Raw genomic sequence first — 20,107 nt, 5'->3', positions numbered from 1 at the left:
TGGCCCAGCTCGGTGGGGCCGCTTGGGGCTGGCCGCCGCCTCTGGGCTCGCTCACCCCGGTCCCGCTCCCGCCGCGGCGCCGGCTGGGCACGGAGCACCCCCTGCTCCCGCCACAGCGGTAGAGGGCGGGGGCAGAGCCCACCCCCTCCTCCCCGAGCCACGGCAATGGCTGCGCGGGGCCTCCCCATCTCTCCCCCGGGTTGCGGCAGAGGAGGGAAGGAGAGAGCTCTCCTGCCTCTCTCCCCACCCCCCGTGCTGCCTGCAGGGAGCCAGGGCAACACGGTAACACTGTAACAATCGCGGAATGCCGGCTTTTACTGGCAGGTGCTTGGCTCGGCGCCCTGGCTGGCACGTCTGGGGTTGTAAATATCAGAAAATTATTCACATATTAGCCGCCCCCAAGTATTAGCCACACTTCCGGGTTTCCACCAAAATTTTTGTCAAATTGCTGTGGCTTGTATTAGTGAAATTACTGTAACTCATATTTTTATACAGTTGCTGTTTAGTCCGCGATATGGATTTTTTAAGACTTAAAAATTAGTTTAAGTGTAAGGAATTAAAATATTTTTGACAAATACTTTCTACCTTTCCTTATCTAGATAAATGGCCAAATCCTTTATGGAAGGACTCATCAGAATGCTTCTTCAATAATCAAATGTGCACCGTCTAAAGTTAAAGTCATCTTTATCAGGTAAGTTCTGGTTAAAGGTTTGGCTGAAAAGGTTTAATTTTTAATGTGCTCAAGTTTCACTCAGTGTTTGTTATTTTTAATTTTGGTAACATTGATGTGGTTTTGAACACTACATTCTTTTGCTGAATATTTTTCAGAAACAAAGATGCAGTAAATCAGATGGCTGTTTGCCCTTCAAAGTCAGTAGAGGCTTCACAGTGTTCTTCAGGAGCACATCAAGAGGTAAAGTGAATACTTGTTTTTCTTAATTTACCAAAATACTGACATTGTTCTGGATAGAAGAGGACCCTGTCTGCTTAGGAAATACAGTAAAAGAGAAAGAAACCCATAGAAAAATAATTGAGATTTTAGAAAGTTGCTAAATTTAGTACAGCTGTGATGAATTTTGTTTCATTTTATATTCTTCTGTACTACGAAGTAAGTGTAATATTCCCATCAATAGGGTTCTAGAAGTTTAAGGGAAACTCGAAAATGAGCAGACTTGCTTTAAATGTTTGCACACTGTTTTGGTTAAAAATGTTGGATATAGTTGCTTACAGCTGCATTTTCTTTTTCTCTTAGATTGATATCAATGTTGCCAACCCGAGTGCATTTTCTGACTTGAGTTCATGTAAAAACCTTCTGTATGTGGAACTTCCTAAGGTATGTACTGACTTTACATCAGTCACATTTTTATTCAGTAGCCATTCAATTTTGTAATGCTGTCCCTCTTATGACAAACAGTCTCTTAGTTACTCGAAATCAAAAAAGAGATTTCTAGAGATCTACTCTTCTTTTGGACCCCTAAGTTTTCCTCACAGAATGACTGATTTTGATTTGTCAATTGCTTTGTGTCTCTGGAAGAAGTATTTTCTTGTCTATTTGCTGAACTTTTTATAATCATCATGGTTCCTCAGGTAAAAGTTATGCCCTAAATGTTCAAAGTAAAAACTGAATCGTTATTTGCTATGTATGTTTCAAAGGAGTGGGTTTGAGTTCAGAAGTGTTTCAGATTTATCTCATTAGTTTGTAGGTTAGCAGAATCTATTCCAGAAATAGTTTAAAACAAAAATACTGGTGCATTGTGAAACTCCAGTCTTGATATGTCAGCAGGCTTCACTAGTCTTTAGTGATTGTATTCTAATATTTTGATGTCATGGTACTTAACCATTTGCATTTTTCTGTTTGCCCCAGGATCAAGGAGGCTTTGGAATTGCCATTAGTGAAGAAGACACAACTAATGGAGTAGTTATTAAAAGCTTAACAGATCATGGTGCAGCTGCAAAGGTAAGAACATTTAAAATCTGATTAGAGAATGAAGAATGTTTTTGGAGTAGCATCCACAGTTCATATTTTTTATTTTATATTTTTCCAGGATGGACGTGTCAAAGTTGGAGATGTCATTCTGGCAGTGGATGATGAAATTGTTGTGGGATATCCTGTAGAAAAGGTGCTTCTGAAACGTCAGGAATGTTGTAGAAAGCATACTGCTTAATGTAGTAGGTCCTTGTATCTTAAACCAGTGAGGTTCTCATTATTATAATTTACTTAAAAAAACAAATAAAAGATCTGCAGGCACTGTCTGGGTAAGGAAACTACTGCAAAATAAACTAAAGCCTAAATTTACAGCTCAACTGTTATTTTACATTAATGCACTACATGAATCCTCCTATATCTGCTTGGAATGTAATTTTATTTTCCCTGTGGTTCAGACCTGATGACTGAGAGACACTTAGTAGTGTGATAAAAGCCATGAACTGTTGCTCAATAATGACTCCATAGCTAGTCCACTTTAAAATTGTTAGAACCGCTAAAACTAATACGTGTAAATTTACACAAGTGAGTTGAATCAGTGGTAAATCAAATCATAAACTGTGCTTATCCATGGGAACTGTCTGTAGTAACAGCCTCATTATATTCCAAGCATAGTATTTCAAACCTTTGGAGAAAAATATCTCCATTCCTAAATAACAAGATTTATTTCTAGCTTCTAGCTCTGCAAACTCAATTTGGGGTCTGTAGTAAATCAAGGCCTTTTTTCTAGCACCTGCCTTACTACCAAGAAATGTGATTCTTTAGGCATGAGTAGATTACTTTCTGTTTGTTAAAGGGCAATTAGGAGAGCATCAATCTTACTCTTTGATGTACTGCTGTCTCTGAGGCAGTAAATAAGTAAGAGATAGTGAAGTTGCCAGTAAGGAGGTAGGGGTAGGTAGGCATTGTAAAAACAAATTGAGTAAGTAATTTCTGAAAATATCTCTACTTGAATTTAAAGTCTCAAGAGGACTTAGTGTCTTTTCTTTAAGATGGCTGTTGTTTTTGAAGGATTTTCAGTATCTCTTTGAACTAGGTTTTGCATTACACCCTGGTGTCCTTCTCTCCCTTCCATAGTTCAGGTAGTATTTTCAGGCTTTTGTCCCAAGATGTCAGTTGTACATTTCATTAGTTTACTAGATATTTCAATATTGACTTCTGTGAGATCAGAATTGGGCTCCTCTCAGCATTAAAAGGCAGTACTTCTGTTGTCTAATAATTGCTATGCAGTATAGTATTTTGTCTAGAGAAGCCATTGAAAGACTGCAGTATTCTCATCTGGTGTAGTTTGGCAAAGTTTCATGGGAAAAAGTTTCTTAGAAAAAACATCAATATTTATGTTTGTTCCTTATGAGAAAACCTTCAGGGCCATGGCTAGTAGCTCCACTTTGCAGAACTGTTATTTTTCTTTATTTTTGGTTTGCAACTGTACAATCCAGTTACAGTTTTCATAGGCTTTTCCCTTTATCATTCAGTTTATTAGTCTCCTGAAGACATCCAAATCTGTGGTGAGGCTTACAATCAATCCAGCAGAAACAGGTAACCTGACTACAGCACCAGCCCCTCCCAGCACTGTCCCAGCAGAGAAGAGGAATATGCAACCACCAGCACCTGTCCCCACTTCCAGCTCACCAGAACCAGAAGCAGTCAAAAGTAATGTTTTCCTTGTGTGTCTGTATTCACTGGAGTTGTAACATAAAACCAAAGACCTAGCTTGTAAGTTTTCTCTTTTTGCATGCACTGAGCTGTCTTCATTGTCTAATATTTCCAGATTACATATTACATATTCATATAAATAAAACATTGTGCCCTCATACAGAAAACCTACCTCTTGCCTTACTGTTGTAGAGGCAGGAGGATGAAAGGATTTTCTCCTCCATCTCAGACATGCAGCAGATGCCTCTGTCATGGTTGTCTAGAACTAAGTGAAAGGCATTCCTTTAAATGAGGGAGAAGAATCATGTCATTTTTTGTGGAAAAAGAAGATGGTTGAGACTGTTTTGCCATTTATAAGTAGCCACATTTGGCTCTTCTTCCAAGTGGAGAGTTAAGATGTTTCTGATGGGTGATAGTTAAGCAGTGGTTGATGGTTAAGAAATGCACTTCTAAGTTACTAGTAAATCAAGTAATGCACACATCATATAGATACTTAAATTAAATTATATCCTAAATAGAGTATGTTGTATGCAGTATCTACTTTGGCTGTCCAGACTATAATCCAGGTACTTGAGGGCAAAAAAACTACAGGAGGCATGGCAAAAAAACTACAGGATAGTACTTCTCTGAGGAGTAGGGAGAATTGGCAGCATCATTCTCTGTGGATCAGCTGTTTAGCTATTGCTGTACAGCTGGTAGTGAACTCTGAAAAATACTATTTTAAAGTCACTTTCCTAATACTGAACTCTGTTACTGTAACCAGGATGTTTCATTGTTGTTTTAGACACAAGCAGGTCTTCAACTCCAGCCATGTTAACCTCTGACCCAGCTACTTGTCCCATCATTCCTGGATGTGAAACAACCATTGATATCTCCAAAGGGCGGACTGGTCTTGGTCTGAGCATTGTTGGAGGAGCAGACACTTTGCTGGTTGGTTGAAAAAATATGTGTGTCACTCAAATGAAATAAAAGAAATTAAATTAAAGTCTGATAAAATAGATTTTTCATGCCATTTGTTTCTATAACATTTATAGAAAGACGCAAAAGAAACAAAAATCAGGAAGATGCCCTTTCTAAAATTAAAAGTATCAATTAGCATCTTTAAAGTTTTGGTAATTTGTTCATCATGCATCTGACTTCCATTCCATCTGACTTGTCATTGATGAATTATAGTAACAATTTTCAGTTACTTTTGGTTCTGAATGGCGCCTGTTCTTTCAACATTCAGTTTTGTTATTTGCTTTTGTTGACAGGGAGCAATCATTATCCATGAAGTGTATGAAGAAGGAGCAGCATCTAAAGATGGACGACTGTGGGCTGGTGATCAGATACTAGAGGTATGCTGATTTCTTTGGTTGCTTTTGTTTTCATTGCTGTTGTATTTGTCTGCTGGAAGGTGCTGCGCAATTTACTGTTGTACACTTTCATTGCAGGTAAATGGAATTGACCTCAGGAATGCTACACATGATGAAGCCATTAATGTCCTCCGACAGACACCCCAAAAAGTTCGTCTAACTGTGTACAGAGATGAAGCCCAGTACAAGGAGGAAGACATGTATGATGTGCTGAATATAGAGCTCCAGAAGAAGCCTGGTAAAGGCCTTGGGCTGAGTATTGTTGGGAAAAGGTATGTAATGTGCCTGGAGATTCAGTGTCTGGAACTTGCTTATCATGTTTTGTTTGTGATCTGGTGCTCAGATCCTGTAGGGTTGAAGGCCATACATCTTGTTTCTGTGCTTAAGCTAATCAGCCTTCCCTAGAGAACTAAGCCAGTGTTACTCAACAAAAAAATGAGACAATGTTTATTGTGTTCCCAGTAACAAGCCATAAACATGACTGCCAGCCAATACTGTGATGTAAAATTCATGTGTGTATTTGCAGAAATGACACAGGTGTGTTTGTATCAGACATCGTCAAAGGAGGAATAGCAGATACAGATGGGAGATTGATGCAAGGAGACCAGATATTAACAGTGAATGGAGAAGATGTCCGAAATGCTAATCAGGAGGCTGTTGCAGCTTTGCTAAAGGTATTGGGAAAAGATAAGATGGATTAAAGTGAAAAATTGAGATACAAATTTTTTGAAAGCTTTAACTTTATTCAGACTGAGATCAGACTGTTACTGGGATGTCAGTGAGATGAGTTAGGGATCCAAATTTAACCTGAAATCTAGAGCATTCGGATTTTTATTAAAAAAAAAACTGAGAGTGACGGTGCAGAAAGCTATATGTTTATAAACATAGGCCTTATAGAAAACCTTTATAGAATACCATTACCTACAACAACTGAAAACTTAACACTATTTTGTCAAACAAACTGATAGCTGTCTCACATTTTCAGAAAGATTCTCAGAACTGACTTTGAATATGGAGAATTCAGCAGAGTAGTTGGGCAAAAAGTGGCTACTTTCATAGTTTGTTTTCAACGGCCTGTAGAACAAGAGGGAATGGTTTTAGAACAAAAGAGTAAGTTTATATTAGTTGTTTAGCAGAAATTCTTTAATGTGAGAATGGTGAGTCACTGGAATAGGATGCCCTGGAAGGCCAGGTTGGATGGGGCTCTGACTAACCTGGTCCACTAGGAGATGTTAATATTTTTTAATTATATATGTGTTGTGCCACCTTACATTTATTTAATACTACAATGCATTTTTCAGTGATAAACTTTTGGTATAAGAAATTGCTTTCTCAGAGTTTACTGGAGTAACTACCTGGAGTTCTTGGAGCCAACCTATTCTTTATAATTTTTTTGTTCTGATGTCCTTCCTCTAATCAGAATGAGGCCAGAACAGGGTCTGTGTTGTGACAGTGAACTTGTTAGTATACTCTTCTTTGGATATAGTACTTTTCCCTTCTTACATGATAGTTTTAAAATTTTATTTAAGAATACATCATTTCTTCTTTGTATGCTGTTTCTCCCCTCTGAATAAAAATGCCTTTTCATGTGAGAAGTTTATTTCATTTTGACAAGCATTTTAGAATATCAGATTGATGATGCTTAGTTTCCACTTACCATTTGTATATTCAGGTTTTAAGTACTTCATCATTGCTCAGTAGTACTTGTAGTCAATTGTCATAGCCCCAAGAAATGGGCTTTTAAAATACTTTAGACAAATTATTGTTAATAATTGTTTTGTTCACGTAGTATAAGTGGAATAAACATGGTCATTCATATGTAGGCAGTCACTGTTTCCTGTTCACATACCTATTCAATATTCATTCATCAGAGTAGGACCTAGAAGTGAATTGTCTTGAACTGCCTAAAATGTTTTTTGCTAGAAAATTATTTTATAATCTTTGGAAAATTCCAGTATATTTTAAGTAGAATGAGACAAATAGAATGTGTCATCAGTCTGAGAATTCTGCCTGTTCTTGCAGTGTTTCTTTTGAAGTATCTCCTAAAGTATGTGAAAAGACTATCAGTTTTTCCCATCACTAGACTTAATGGATCTATCAAGTGGAAGAATTTAGGAAGCGAGAGGAAGGTGTAATAAAACTGAATGGGAATTGATTTATTCACAAGTTCCATTGGAAAGTATTACTTCCTACTTTTACACATAATTTTAAAATCTCATTTGTGGGTTTATGTATTTGTGAGGATGTGGCAATTTTAGGTGCATATTTCCTCAATTTTCCACTTTGAATAAGAGTTGTCCATATGGTTTAATATGACTAAATTCATACGAACAATGAGGAATGGTTTTGCCTGAGCTTTGATCAAGTCTTTTCCAGGATACTGAGAAGTCAACATTATTTATAAAATAAAAAGTGATTTAGTAATAAATTGTTTTTTAGTGTCACCCCCTAAGAGAATAGCAACAGCATATGAAGTATTGAAACCTTGTTTGAATGGATATGTCTGGTTGGTTTTGATATATTGCCCTATTACTGTGAATTTTTCTGACAAATGCATGAATCTCTCTTAGGATAAGAAAACTTGATAAATAAAGGAAACCTCATTTATTATTAAATTCTTTGAAGGCAGAAGTTTACACTGAAAACTGAAAGAAAAAATCAAAATAGCAACAAAACTGAAATATCTGCATTAATACATTGCAGATCGATGTCTTCTCTTTACACTACTTATGTTCAAAGTAATTTTCTTAACCTTGTGGTAATAACTTTTCTGGGGTTTTTTAAATAATGTCTTGATTTTGAAATATTTAATTGCAGGGTGAATTTTCTCCTGAGACGTCCATTTTATGTAGACACGTGAATACTCAATAGTGTAGTTGAAATCTTAAAGGCTAGTGAAAGGACTTTCCAATGTGCAGTCAGTCCATATCACCCAGCTTATTGCTGGGAGTCAGATGCAGAAAGTTCACTTAAACCATAGACACCTAGGGAATTTTCTGCCAAAAATTTCATAGTTATGTTGGTGTCTATCCAGAGCAACGGATCATTTCCAAAGTTTGAGAGGGATGAGTAATTTCCAGTAAAATTACCATGTTCTCAGTCATATCAAGAGAAATAATGATTGGGACAGGTGTTACACTGTTTTTAGTTTTTATTGTAAAAATTGTGTGTTCATTGTGACATGTGGCATGTAAAGTTGCAGTTCGGAAGCTATTCATTATTAAGTGCAATCAAATAGAATAAGTCCTGTGGTGTGATTTTCATGTCTACATTGTAATACTGATTAGTCCAGTATAAAAAAAGTATCCTGCTCAGTATTGAGTTTCATAGTGTATTTTCTGTGTGTCACTGGTCCTGCCATGAGCTCTCTCTGTAGAATGCTTATTTCAGGATTGCTAGTCCATCATTCTCCCCTCTGTCCATTTTTTTTTTTCTTTTTCTACCTTCTAGAAAACCACCTAAATACTGTGGGTTTTAGTTTTGTAGACAGGAGAAATGTGTTACAAGTAAACTGCTTCTTTAGTGTTCCTTAGGTACAGTAAGACTAGAGGTTGGAAGAATAAAAGCTGGACCTTTTCACTCTGAGAGAAGAACATCCCAAAGCAGCCAGGTATGTAACTGGTTAGTTTAGGAGAAATAATGTTAAATAATGAAAGAAAAAAAAAAGATTGGTTTTATGATGACAATTATTTTTCACATACCAGATCCAAGATGTAAGAATTTTACAGCTTTTCAGTAGCCATTTTATATGTTCAGCTTAGCAAATTGTATCTGTTCTAGACAGGATCCAGCCAAAAATATAATACAGAAATTACTTTGCTCCAAGCTTCAGCCTGGAAGCGTAGAGAACTCCAATTCTCATCAATACTAGAAGAAGTTAGAGTCAACTTTAAACCTCTTAGTTACTTTCAGATTAGTTGGCATGTGGTGTAGTATTACTTCAGTAAGCTTAGGGAATTTCTCCATTCCTTCCATGTTCTTACTGTAATCTTGCCTGCCAGCAGGAAACCTGTGCTCTTTCCATCAGACTTCTCTTATTTATTTTATTGTTGCTCTGATGGTGGATTGTTACAGCCTCACATCAATTTCTGCATTTGAAAACATCTTCCATGGCATAGCAGTTTGCACTGTGATTATTTCCAGTAGGAGCTGCAGTTCTAAAAGCTCACAAATTACCTTAAGAACTTGCTTTGGTTATGAACTGGGGATGAAAATTACCAATTATTAATTATAAGAAGTTTTAAGACATAATTAAAATTCAAGCAAGAAGGTTAAGACAAGACAAGACTGACATTTTAGGCTTTTTTCAGAATTAGTAATGCAACATGAAAACATGCGGATTCTGGCTGGTCTTATTCTAATATGAAGTTCAGAGTGGTGAATGTTTTGAAGGTTGTGTCACAGTCAGTGAACTATTCTAACTAGGAACCATGTTGTTCCTTTAGTTGCCCTTCAAGTATAGTGAAACTCTGGAAATTGTGTAGATCAAGTTGAGTGGAGAGCCTAATCTTAGTTGCAGCTGATGCAGTAGGTGAATATTTGAGAGCCCACGTGAGGATGAACTGAGATCTGTCTTTTGTATTCTGTCCTTACTATGGTACTTGTGGCTCACTTGCATTGGAAGATGTCTGTAAGGTGATAGAGGTGCAGATAACAGGGCCTTGATGGGCCATCAGAAGAAGCACTTCAAAGCTTTGCATGGAGTTGTAGAAATACAATCTCTATTGGTCTAATGATGCTTCAAAAAAGAGCCATATACAGTGACCAAAAAGTTTGTGGAGTTCTCTGACTCAGTTTTAACTGGGCACAGAAAAAATGAAATACTGCAGAAAATAAACTGAATATAGCAAGTTACAGTTTTATTTTTAGTAGCTGGGTCAGTGAAGCTCCTCTCTAATTCCAGTCTTACATTGTGTGTAGGTCAGTGAAGGAAGCGGCAGTCTCTCATCGTTTGGTTTCCCGGTTTCTGGGTCCAGTGCACCTGAGGTCTTTGAAAGTGGTCTAAAGAAGAATACCAGTAAGTTGGAGAATATTTTGGTGCTTTCAGTATTTTATACATGTGAACTGGTAGCTGAGATATTTCTGTTAAAATGTTATAACTATGTGATGTAGGTCTCAAAGTGATTCCGTAGTAAAATGCTGTAGAAGCAGTTATTGCTCAGTACATCATATATATCTTGTAGTAGCTTTTTATGAAAGAAACTAGCAACTTCTTATGTCAGCAGCTAAGATGTTGACAATCTAAGTTGGGCCATAATTTTGTATTTAATCTAATCAGATCATGTGACAAGCTGTCTCATTCACAGAAATCCACATACATGTAGAATAACTGTCTCATACTTAAATTTAGAACAAAGTTATTTCTGATCAAAGTATTGCTAGAAAATAATAGAATTTTTTCTATTCCATTTGAGCATGCATAGCAGTCTTATTCCAAAAGTTATTTAAATTGAGAAAATTGTAGATTCTTTCACGTATTCTAGAAGTATTTACTACAATAATCAGAAATAGAAGTATTTCAGATTATTGTAATGTTGACCACTGTCAAAATCAGATTGAAATGTATATAACAAACAAGCAGAAAGTTAGAATCATCATAGTAATTTCAATAACTTTATTGAAAAAGCTTTCTAGGAATGCTAGTTTAACTTTTTTTTTTAATTTATTTTAATTCATTTGACAGCAGCTTCTGAAATACAGGGACTAAGAACAGTTGAAATAAAAAAGGTAAGTTGTAGCATGCAGTGGCATATATTAGGAATAGGTTTTGTAGCTGTTGTCAACAGGTGTCTTTACAGAATGAAAGAAATCTAGGCCTATTCATTGTTTTAGGAAAGGAACAGGAAATTAATTTGTCTATCTTTTAAGTTCAGGACTGTATGATCTCCACTGCCTATATTTTTATGTAAAGTAGTGTGATTTATACTGTTATGTTTTGTGAGTTGTGTTGAAAGCAAAAGAAGGAAGAGATACTGGGACCTAATTTTATTGTTACAAGATTGAGTTAAATTCAGATTCTGTTTTGGTAAAGTCAGGGGAATTGTACCAAAGTTGGAAGGCTGATTTTTGTTATTTGATATTTTTCTTCACACATATTTTTAATGAGTAGGCTTTTGCATGACAGCTGCCAGGTTTTCAAGTGTGAAATTCAGTCACTTTCATTATACATGTGAGCTTAGTCACAAAGTGCATTTATATTCCAAAATATTTCTATTTATTTGTCTTTGCTTGGCATCTAGTTCACTTGATTACATGGATTATATTCATCCCTTCTCTTTTTACAGTAGAATATGCAAATTTTTTGCAATGGCAGTTTCTACAGTGAGGTATTTGAGTGTGGTGCAGTGCTAAACAGCTGGTTTTGCTCTTCAACATTTGGACACTAGGGGGAGCATAAAGATTAATTCTAGTCTTCAGAAGATTTATAGTAGGATATTCATGTATACAGTACTAAGGACAGCAATCCCATCTCATTGTTTTTCCTTGCTCAGACCACTGTGCTGACATTAAGAGTCAGGTGCTTAATCCTGTAATTATTTAGTTTGATTAAGATAAAACACACAATTATATCAGCAAATTTTCACCTACCACTGAGAAGAAGAAACATCCCTTCTGCTCTCTCTGCTTTCTTGAAGTGATGCAAAGCATATAAGCAACTGGCTTGAAATAGGAATTCTAATTTTCATACAATAGGGGTTTAGCGATCTTTTGAGGTTAGCCTACAATTCTCCATGTTTTTCTTCCCAGAAAAATCTAATCTTTTTTTAAATTGCTATAACAGAGCCCTGCCGATTCACTCGGAGTGAGCATTGCTGGAGGTGTAGGAAGTCCTCTTGGAGATGTTCCTATATTTATTGCCATGATGCACCCAAATGGAGTTGCAGCTCAGACTCAGAAATTAAGAGTAAGTTAATTGTTAAGAGGGCTGTAAATATTGCGTGGGTAATGCACTGCAATTACTCTAGACACGTAGTAAACCAGCAGTTCAGCAATAGTCATAAGTGCTTCTGGCTGTGGAATGAATTCTTACTTGGACCGATGAAAAAGGAACTCTGATTGCTAGCATGGGAAAATGTAGTTGCTGGCTTTTGTGCTAACTTAAGAAAGGAGGTCCTAAAATAGTCTTGGATCTTAGAATTGGTCAGCTTGTGAAAATTAAAAGCTAGAAAGTGGTTCAGAAGGATGCGTTCTATAAATGAGTGCCACTGCTGAGAGTAGTGGTCATTCCTGCAATGTAGGTGTGCAGTCTGTTTTATCTCTCGTGTTTCCTATGCTTAGGATAAAGAGAGTACATATTGGGCTTTGAATTAAGAGTGCGAGATTTTATCTGAAACAGTACTTAAATGCATGCTGTAACCAATCTGCGTCAAAGGTAGTTGAATTTGACTCAGATTTCTTAGAAAATGTTATTTCAAGATGAAGTCAAACAGGCTCTGATACTTTGCTACTTCAGTCTTTCTGTTTTCAGGTGACATGCAAAATGCCTCTGGTTTTTTAATGTGTATTTCTAGAGTTTTAGAAGCAGTTCTGTAAAGCATAAGTACAGTAATTTCACAATTATAAGCCACACCATTTTGACTAAAATTTTGGTCTGAACCCAAAGTGCAGCTTATAATCAGGTGTGGCTTATATACAGACAAAGAACTAAAAGTTGCTGTTTTAGTTTGGAGGACAGGTGTCTGCTGAGAAAGGCAGGAACTTCTCTTTGAAATGGAGAATGTAAACCCCCTCCCTCCAAATTACTATAATTTCGAAATCAGGGGGCTTTCAGGCAAAAATGTGGGAATTAGAAATAACAGTTATTTTCTAGGGAAATTAAAATAAAAATACAATACTACAAAGAAACAAACTCCAAACCCTGACAAAGTCAGAGTACAACCTGACACCCCGTCAGACAGGTTGTTGGTAGCAGTCCCTTTAAATGATGGCTGCAGTCCTTTTGTAGTGATTCAGTTGAAGCAGTGCTCCTGTAGAAAGTGGAGTTTCCCTCTAAAGGTCCAGTGGTGATGTGGAGAAATCCAGTTTTCCCCTGGAGTTCAGTGGAGAAAGAGGTTACTTTAGTGTCCCAAAATCTCTGGTTTTATCTTGGTAATAATGTTGGGCTCTTCCCCCTGTCTGGAGCAACTTCCAATGGGATGAAGTAATTTTATCAGTCACACAGTGGGACTCAATGGGCCATTAGCAGAAAATGACTCTGTGGAGGAACGATGGGTTGTGAAAAGATAAAGAACAATGCCCTGCCTGGTTTCAATGGATGGCCCATTAGCAGAATATCTGCCGTTGAGATAATGATCGATGCCCCCACCCTCAACCGATGGTGATAGAACAGATACATTTTATCACATCCTGTATTGAAACGTGCGGCTTATAATCAGGTGCAGCTTATGTATGGACAAAGAATGAAAAGTTGCCAACACCCAGAAGTGCGGCTTATACTCAGTGCGGCTTATAATTGTGAAATTACTTTACAGTTGTTACACTAAACTGGTGTACAGTAATTTCACGATTATAAGCCGCACCATTTTGACTAAAATTTTGGTCCGAACCCAAAGTGCGGCTTATAATCAGGTGCGGCTTATATATGGACAAAGAACAAAAAGTTGTTGTCCTAGTTTGGAGGACAGGTGTCTGCTGAGAAAGGCAGGAGCTTCTCTTTGAAATGGAGAATGTAAACCCCCTCTCTCCAAATTATTATAATTTGGAAATCAAGGGGGTTTCAGGCAAAAATATGGGAATTAGGAGTAACAGTTCTTTTCTAGGGAAATGAAAATAGAAATACAGTACTACAAAGAAACAAACTCCAAACCCTGACAAAGTCAGCGTACAACCTGTCAGGCAGGGTGTTGGTAGCAGTCCCATTAAATGGTGGCTGTATCCTCCTGCTGTATCCTCCTGCAGTAACAGATGTGATTCAGTTGGAGCAGTGCTCCTGCAGAAGGTGCAGTTTCCCTCTGGAGGTCCAGTGGTGATGTGGAGAAATCCAGTTTTCCCCTGGAGTCCAGTGGAGAAAGGGGCTACCTTAGTGTCCCAAAGCCTCTGTTTTTATCTTGGTAAGAAATGTTGGGCTCTTCCCCTGGCTGGAGCAACTTCCAATGGGATGTAGTAATTTTATCAGTCACACAGTGGGACTCAATGGGCCATTAGCAGACAATGACTCCCTGGAGGAAGGATGGGTTGTGAAAAGATACAGAACAATGCCCTGTCTGGTTTCAATGGATGGCCCATTAGCACATTATCTGCCGTTGAGATAAGAATCACTGTCCCCACCCTCAACAGATGGTGATAGAACAGATACCTTTTATCACACTCTGTATTGTAAACTGCGGCTTATAATCAGGTGCGGCTTATATATGGACAAAAAACCAAAAAGTTGCTGAAACCCAGAAGTGCGGCTTATACTCAGTGCGGCTTATAATCGTGAAATTACTGTAATTTTCTAATTCTGATGTTGAATTACCTGCCTTCATACTGAGTCATTTTGTAGCTCTGCTATTGTTGGAAGTGACAAATAAATCCATGTAACTGAGTTCAGTTTTCTCCATTTGCTTCTGTAGGTTGGGGACAGGATTGTTAGCATCTGTGGAACATCTACTGAGGGCATGACTCATTCCCAGGCTGTTAATATCTTAAAAAATGCTTCAGGCACTATTGAGTTGCAGGTAAAAAATCCTCCATGACATTTTGAATGTTTTCTGAATACTGCTTTGCCATCTGCTGCATTGAGCTATTTTAGTGTCAGCATTCTGCTATCGCTGATTTCCAACCTCTGTTCCTAGGTTGTAGCTGGAGGAGAAGTAAGTGTCATAACTGGTCAGCAACAGGATCCGCCTACGTCCAGCCTTTCATTTGCAGGACTAACTTCAACTGGCATTTTTCAGGATGATTTGGGGTCAGTAATTATAGAATGTGCAGCCTCTGTAGCCTCTTTAGACGGTTCCACCTATTAACCTTCCAAATTCTAGCAAATAATGAATGACATCTTTGGCTTAATCATCATTAACATATTTGGTGTACATGGCACCTGTGGTCCATAGGTCCTCTTCTGCGTTTTTCATGATGCAATTTGCTGTGCTGCAAATATTTTTTACTTTTTTTTTACTCTCTACTGTACAGTTCTGATGATGTGATCTGATTTCTTCTACAGCCTCTATTGCCTCACTGAGATTGGGTAGCTGGGATTAATTGATACACCCAGAAATTCTCTTTTCACTGTTGTATCTGTTTTTCTGTGGTGTGCTCTCTAGTGCTGGGCAATCAGGAATATCAGATGTTTCTGGTATACAGAAGGTGTACTCCTTCTGGCATTCTGCAAGGTGCATTGTATAAACAAGTTTTGCATCAAACTCTGTCATAAATCTGAGAATTTTTCTTTTAGGAATGGGGAAAGAGAAGAAGGATTCTTTAGCCACACACACCTACTTTGAAAAGTAGAATTCCAAAATTTCTTACTATCAAAGTATATGTGGGGAAATACAGAAATACACATACATACGAATTTACTGTCTTCTATTAGGAGAGAAGCAATTAAACCTTAATAGCATAAACTATTTGAACTAATTTTAGGCATTACAGGATTTTTAAAGTAGATGTTACAGAATCTGGAGATACTGGCAATGCCTCACTATTTCACTAGTAAGCACTGTTGATGGACATAGCAGCCATAACTATGCCCTGAGCTCCATATTTGAAATAGCTGCTTTCATATAATACATGCATTAGGTAGTTCGCAGTGTTTTACATTAAGTGAAATAGCCAGTTCTTTATAATAACAGTATTTGTAGTTGTAGCAGAAACGGAAATGTATTGGTTAGCTTAAAAGGAGTAATTTTTTTAATCTACGTGTTAAATCCAAAGTTCAGACAAAATACTCTTTTCCCTTTTCTTAGACCTCCTCAGTACAAGACCATTACTTTGGACAGAGGACCAGATGGCCTTGGCTTTAGTATTGTGGGTGGCTATGGCAGTCCACATGGAGACTTACCCATTTATGTGAAGACAGTGTTTGCAAAGGTGGGTGGAAATTTGTTCAATCAATCCATTTTTTAGTTCAACTGCATTTACTGTTCTGAATCATGGCCTGGGTTTGCAGTCAAGAGAATGTTACAGTTTCTCACAGCTTTTCCTTTTTAGTGCAAAGGCTGATCAAAATGTGTTTGCGGTGTTTGAAGGCTGCAATCTTCAAATGATTGAGAATTTCCAAATATACATGCCTATTAGTAGTGTCTTGTCCACCTCTCAAGACTGGAATTGTTTAAACACTTAGGAAAAAAGCTCCCTTGCCTTTTAATTAGAGTGTGTTTGCTTCAGGTAGTAGAGGGGAATGCCTTATTAACTCAGACTGAACCTTCAGAGAAGTTCAAATGCTGACCTGGATTTGGTAATTTGGATGGCTCTAGAAAACAGCGGAGTCAGAGAAAACTGGAATCATGAATGCTAAATGTTTATGATAAATCAAATTGTAAAGCTGTCTTTTACACCACTTCATGAAAAGTTGTCCAGGTCTTGAAAATGTTACTTCTGTAATACTAGTGTTTAAATGTTATGCTAGCTGGAAAAACAGGGTTAAGAGAACCAAACAATTGTGTAGATCCAGTTTATAAATGTGGAACTTAGACCGGGCAGGGTGTACTGCAAAATTAGCAGTCTTCACAACAATTGACTCTACGTTTGTCCCTGAAAATCAAAAATGTTGCAAGGGGTTTACTTTTCAGGACTGTGTGTCAGGAAGAAGCAGAAATGCATGAGTCCACAGTTACTTGTTTTATCGTTCCAGGGTGCAGCAGCAGAAGATGGACGCCTCAAGAGGGGAGATCAAATCATTGCTGTGAATGGGCAGAGTTTAGAAGGGGTGACCCACGAGGAAGCAGTTGCCATTCTGAAAAGGACAAAAGGAACAGTCACTTTGACTGTATTGTCATAAACTGGCTGCCTGATGGGTTAGGGTCAACAACACAATATTGTTTACTTTCCACATAGCAAAGAGAATGGAAATGTTTTATGTAGTCTTCTTACTCTTCCAGCTTCACAGGACTGCGTTACAACACTGAAAAAAGTAACATTTAACCGTATTTTTGTATACTTTAGAAATACTTCTCTTTCTGACAAACCGCTGGGATGAAGTTATGTTAGCTATGGAAACAGATATTTTTCCTATTAGTAAGTCACCGTGGAAAAAAAAGCTTTCATGAATAACCGCACAAGAAAATGTTTTGGTGAGAGACTTTAGATATTTGAATAGTGTTGGAAAAATTATAAATTCACCAAGTCAGCAAGGGGGTTACGTGGGTAGCAGTAGTCAGAAAACAGGACTCAAACGGAACTTTGGGTGATAAGGGAAAAGTCTGTAATCTGGAGGCAGATTCCTTTCAACCCAAACTGTTCAATGACTATATTATTTCACAATGCTCCAGTAGAAGAAACTAGGCTGGTGACTTGGGTGACTTGGGTGGATTATTTTGTTTGTCTTTTTGTGCGTTTAAATTTACAAGTGTCATGGTGTATCCGAAAAAAAAAAAAAAAAGAATACTGTGTTTCACTTGGCTTAGGTTTGAGGGTTTCATTATTTTGGCTGTGGTGGGGGGTGTTGGTGGTAGTGATGGTGGTTTTGGATTTTGTTTGTGGGTTTTGTGGGACTTGTGCTCAGGGCAGAAAAATCCATGACTAGTGGAAGGTATTCCTGGTGACTGAGAATGCCCAGCAACTGCAGCATTAGAAGAACTAGACTTTTAAAATAGGAATGTTTTATAGTCTGTATGGTGAAAACAGCTTTCCTAATATGAAGTGTCTGTAAGCAAAGGTTGTCCTCTTCCAACATGCAAGACTACATACAGGGTTGATGCAGACATTTCTGCAAGCTGCTTGCATCAGCGCCATGAACAAACCTCTCAGAGCCGCTCTGCTTAGCTGCCAGTTGATGTCTGGATAGATGTCTGGATATTGCCAGGGTGAAAGGATTGACATTTATGGTGTTGCTGCCATTATAACTAGCAGCAAAGGTAGAGTCCTCCTTCAACTGAGGAGGCATATAACCTGGAGTAATGGGTTGAGGATGGGTAAAAACCTGAAAATGCCTCACAGTAGAAGTGAGGAGTAATCCAGCAGTGAAGGTTTGCATCAGTAATAAGCAGAAGAGCTTATTTGACAGCTTTGATAGCTACAACTATTATTTTGGGGATATTAACTTTAGAGGCACAGATAGAAGTGTCTAGTAAGTACAATGCAAGTGGAGCTGTTCTTTGATCAGCAGCATGATCAATAAATGCATCATTTTCCCATCACTAAAACTTTATTTAAAAACTGCACTCAATGAAACACTTAACTGATTGTAACCTGCCTGCCTTTGCCTGCCCTGCCCTTAGGAATCTGGCAGATAAAGCTTGCTTTTCCCATTATTTATTTTCCTGCTGAAAAAATTAGCTGAGTCTTTTGAGAGAGGAAAATAATATACTATTTAGCAGCAGTGTTAATTAGCAAAAATGGAATTTTAGAAGAAGGCCACTATCTCAACTATCGCTTAAGAGAAATATGAACTGAAAATGCAGGCAATGGTCAGGCCATTATTAGGGGATAATACAAATGACTGTCTTTCATTTTAGTGGGTCACAAAAGCAGTGTTAGGAGCGTCTGTCAAATAGTATTAACAAATTGATAGCTATGTGTAAGTGAATTAACAAAAAAGCGTGCTCTATTTGTCTTTTTAACTGTTCTAGAAGTTACACTGTGGTAGATAGACTAAGATGCAATAAACTAGATGCTACCATTACTGGATGCTGCTGTTACTGAATTGCTTTTGTACTCATTGCTTGCCTAGAGTGAGAAATGCCTACAAGTCACTTTAAATAGTACCTATATTTGTAACAGAAGTAGTGTACAGCTATTTTGTTACTGTTCTTGTGTCACAATGGGGGATGTAAATTAATAAATTCCAACCTGTTATGATGAAATAAAGTTCTGTGTGTGTTACTGGTTGCTTTATAATGGCATGCTTGCATTATTCATTCTGTTGCTAAAGATTAATTCAAAGCCATTTAATGGTTTAAAAAAGGCATTACTCTTGATGTGAACCTTAAACCTTCTTCTGAAATTGATTTTTTTTTTCAGATTTTATCACTTGCAAACTTTTAGTAAATTCATGAAACTAGGAAGCTGTGTTGCTTTTTTGTAGTAGAGAGCATTAATCATTGTTTAAAAAGCATTCCTTCAGGCATGGGATGTGCCATGAGGGACAAAAACAGTGGGCCATGAAGCATGGGACTCAGAACAGGCTCTCCCCCAAACCCCATGCCAGGAAATTGTTGCATGACCACTGCTTAGTGGCTGTCATGCACTGGATCTTGTAGTAATAGACTTCTCAGGCTTAGGATGTTTGGTTTTGTTTATCATTTTATATTCAACGCAACTTTCTAGTCACAGGGTGTAGTCCTGTAAGGTGCTAGTTGCTGTGCCAGTTCTACCAAGTTTTATGGTTTTGGTTACATTTTTTCCATGTTACTGTCTTACAGGTTCGGAAGAGTCTGGCATCTTAAAGGCTCCATCCCATTGTCTGGTCAGATATCCAGCCTTTTAACTTTGCTTAACTCTCAGCTGTTTATTGCTGAGGGGTAATCAGAGTGGTATTAATAAAAAGGTCTTTAATTGTAGAGTGGTATTAGTGAAAGGCACTGTCACTTTTTGAAAGCAGGGGTCTGGACAAAGGACAGCTGATCCATAGGAATGCACATATTGCTTGGCTGTAAAGAGGTATTGCTGGCATAGCTGCTTTTCTGTTCATTCCTCTGTTAGATTTTATTTCTGGGTTAGCTTTATGGTAGCAGTAGTGTTGTTAATTCTCAATTGGGAGAAGGCTTGGAATTTAATAGCTATGCTGATCCCCTTTCCTTCACTCTATTCAATCTCTTTTTATAAGAAAAAATAAAAAGAAGCTGTACATTCTATAGGCCTAGATGAAGAAAAAAGTGTCATCCTTGTTGCTAAGTGTCAAGAAGATGTTTTGATTTGCTGACAGAGACTCTCAAGTACAGTAAATTCACGAATACAAGCCGCACGGAGTATAAGCCGCATATCCGGTGTGTTGGCAACATTGATGTCTTTGTCAATAAATAAGCCGCACCCA

General features: G+C 37.7%; 1 protein-coding gene across 19 annotated transcripts in view; it reads left to right on the top strand.

Moving 5' to 3' along the window:
* Positions 1 to 18,957, top strand: part of MPDZ (multiple PDZ domain crumbs cell polarity complex component) — a 97,059-nt gene extending 78,102 nt beyond the window's left edge. For 18 of the 19 annotated variants that reach the window (XM_033086162.2, XM_033086163.2, XM_033086173.2 and 15 more), the window contains 18 exons: positions 600 to 691; positions 829 to 913; positions 1,253 to 1,333; positions 1,865 to 1,957; positions 2,046 to 2,120; positions 3,460 to 3,637; positions 4,425 to 4,570; positions 4,894 to 4,977; positions 5,074 to 5,267; positions 5,522 to 5,669; positions 8,519 to 8,605; positions 9,916 to 10,012; positions 10,679 to 10,722; positions 11,777 to 11,899; positions 14,550 to 14,654; positions 14,772 to 14,884; positions 15,882 to 16,005; positions 16,769 to 18,957. In XM_033086162.2, the coding sequence (XP_032942053.1) occupies positions 600 to 691; positions 829 to 913; positions 1,253 to 1,333; positions 1,865 to 1,957; positions 2,046 to 2,120; positions 3,460 to 3,637; positions 4,425 to 4,570; positions 4,894 to 4,977; positions 5,074 to 5,267; positions 5,522 to 5,669; positions 8,519 to 8,605; positions 9,916 to 10,012; positions 10,679 to 10,722; positions 11,777 to 11,899; positions 14,550 to 14,654; positions 14,772 to 14,884; positions 15,882 to 16,005; positions 16,769 to 16,915 (2,016 nt within the window). In that variant the 3' untranslated portion in view covers positions 16,916 to 18,957. The remainder of the gene's footprint in view (positions 1 to 599; positions 692 to 828; positions 914 to 1,252; positions 1,334 to 1,864; positions 1,958 to 2,045; positions 2,121 to 3,459; positions 3,638 to 4,424; positions 4,571 to 4,893; positions 4,978 to 5,073; positions 5,268 to 5,521; positions 5,670 to 8,518; positions 8,606 to 9,915; positions 10,013 to 10,678; positions 10,723 to 11,776; positions 11,900 to 14,549; positions 14,655 to 14,771; positions 14,885 to 15,881; positions 16,006 to 16,768) is intronic. The other variant, XM_033086164.2, reaches the window with a different exon arrangement.
* Positions 18,958 to 20,107: the final 1,150 nt, after the last annotated feature.

The sequence above is a fragment of the Catharus ustulatus genome, chromosome Z, assembly GCF_009819885.2.
Source record: "Catharus ustulatus isolate bCatUst1 chromosome Z, bCatUst1.pri.v2, whole genome shotgun sequence".
Lineage (NCBI taxonomy): Eukaryota > Metazoa > Chordata > Aves > Passeriformes > Turdidae > Catharus > Catharus ustulatus.
The sequence above is the reverse complement of the archived record's forward strand: the minus strand, read 5'-3'. Positions and strand labels throughout refer to the sequence as shown.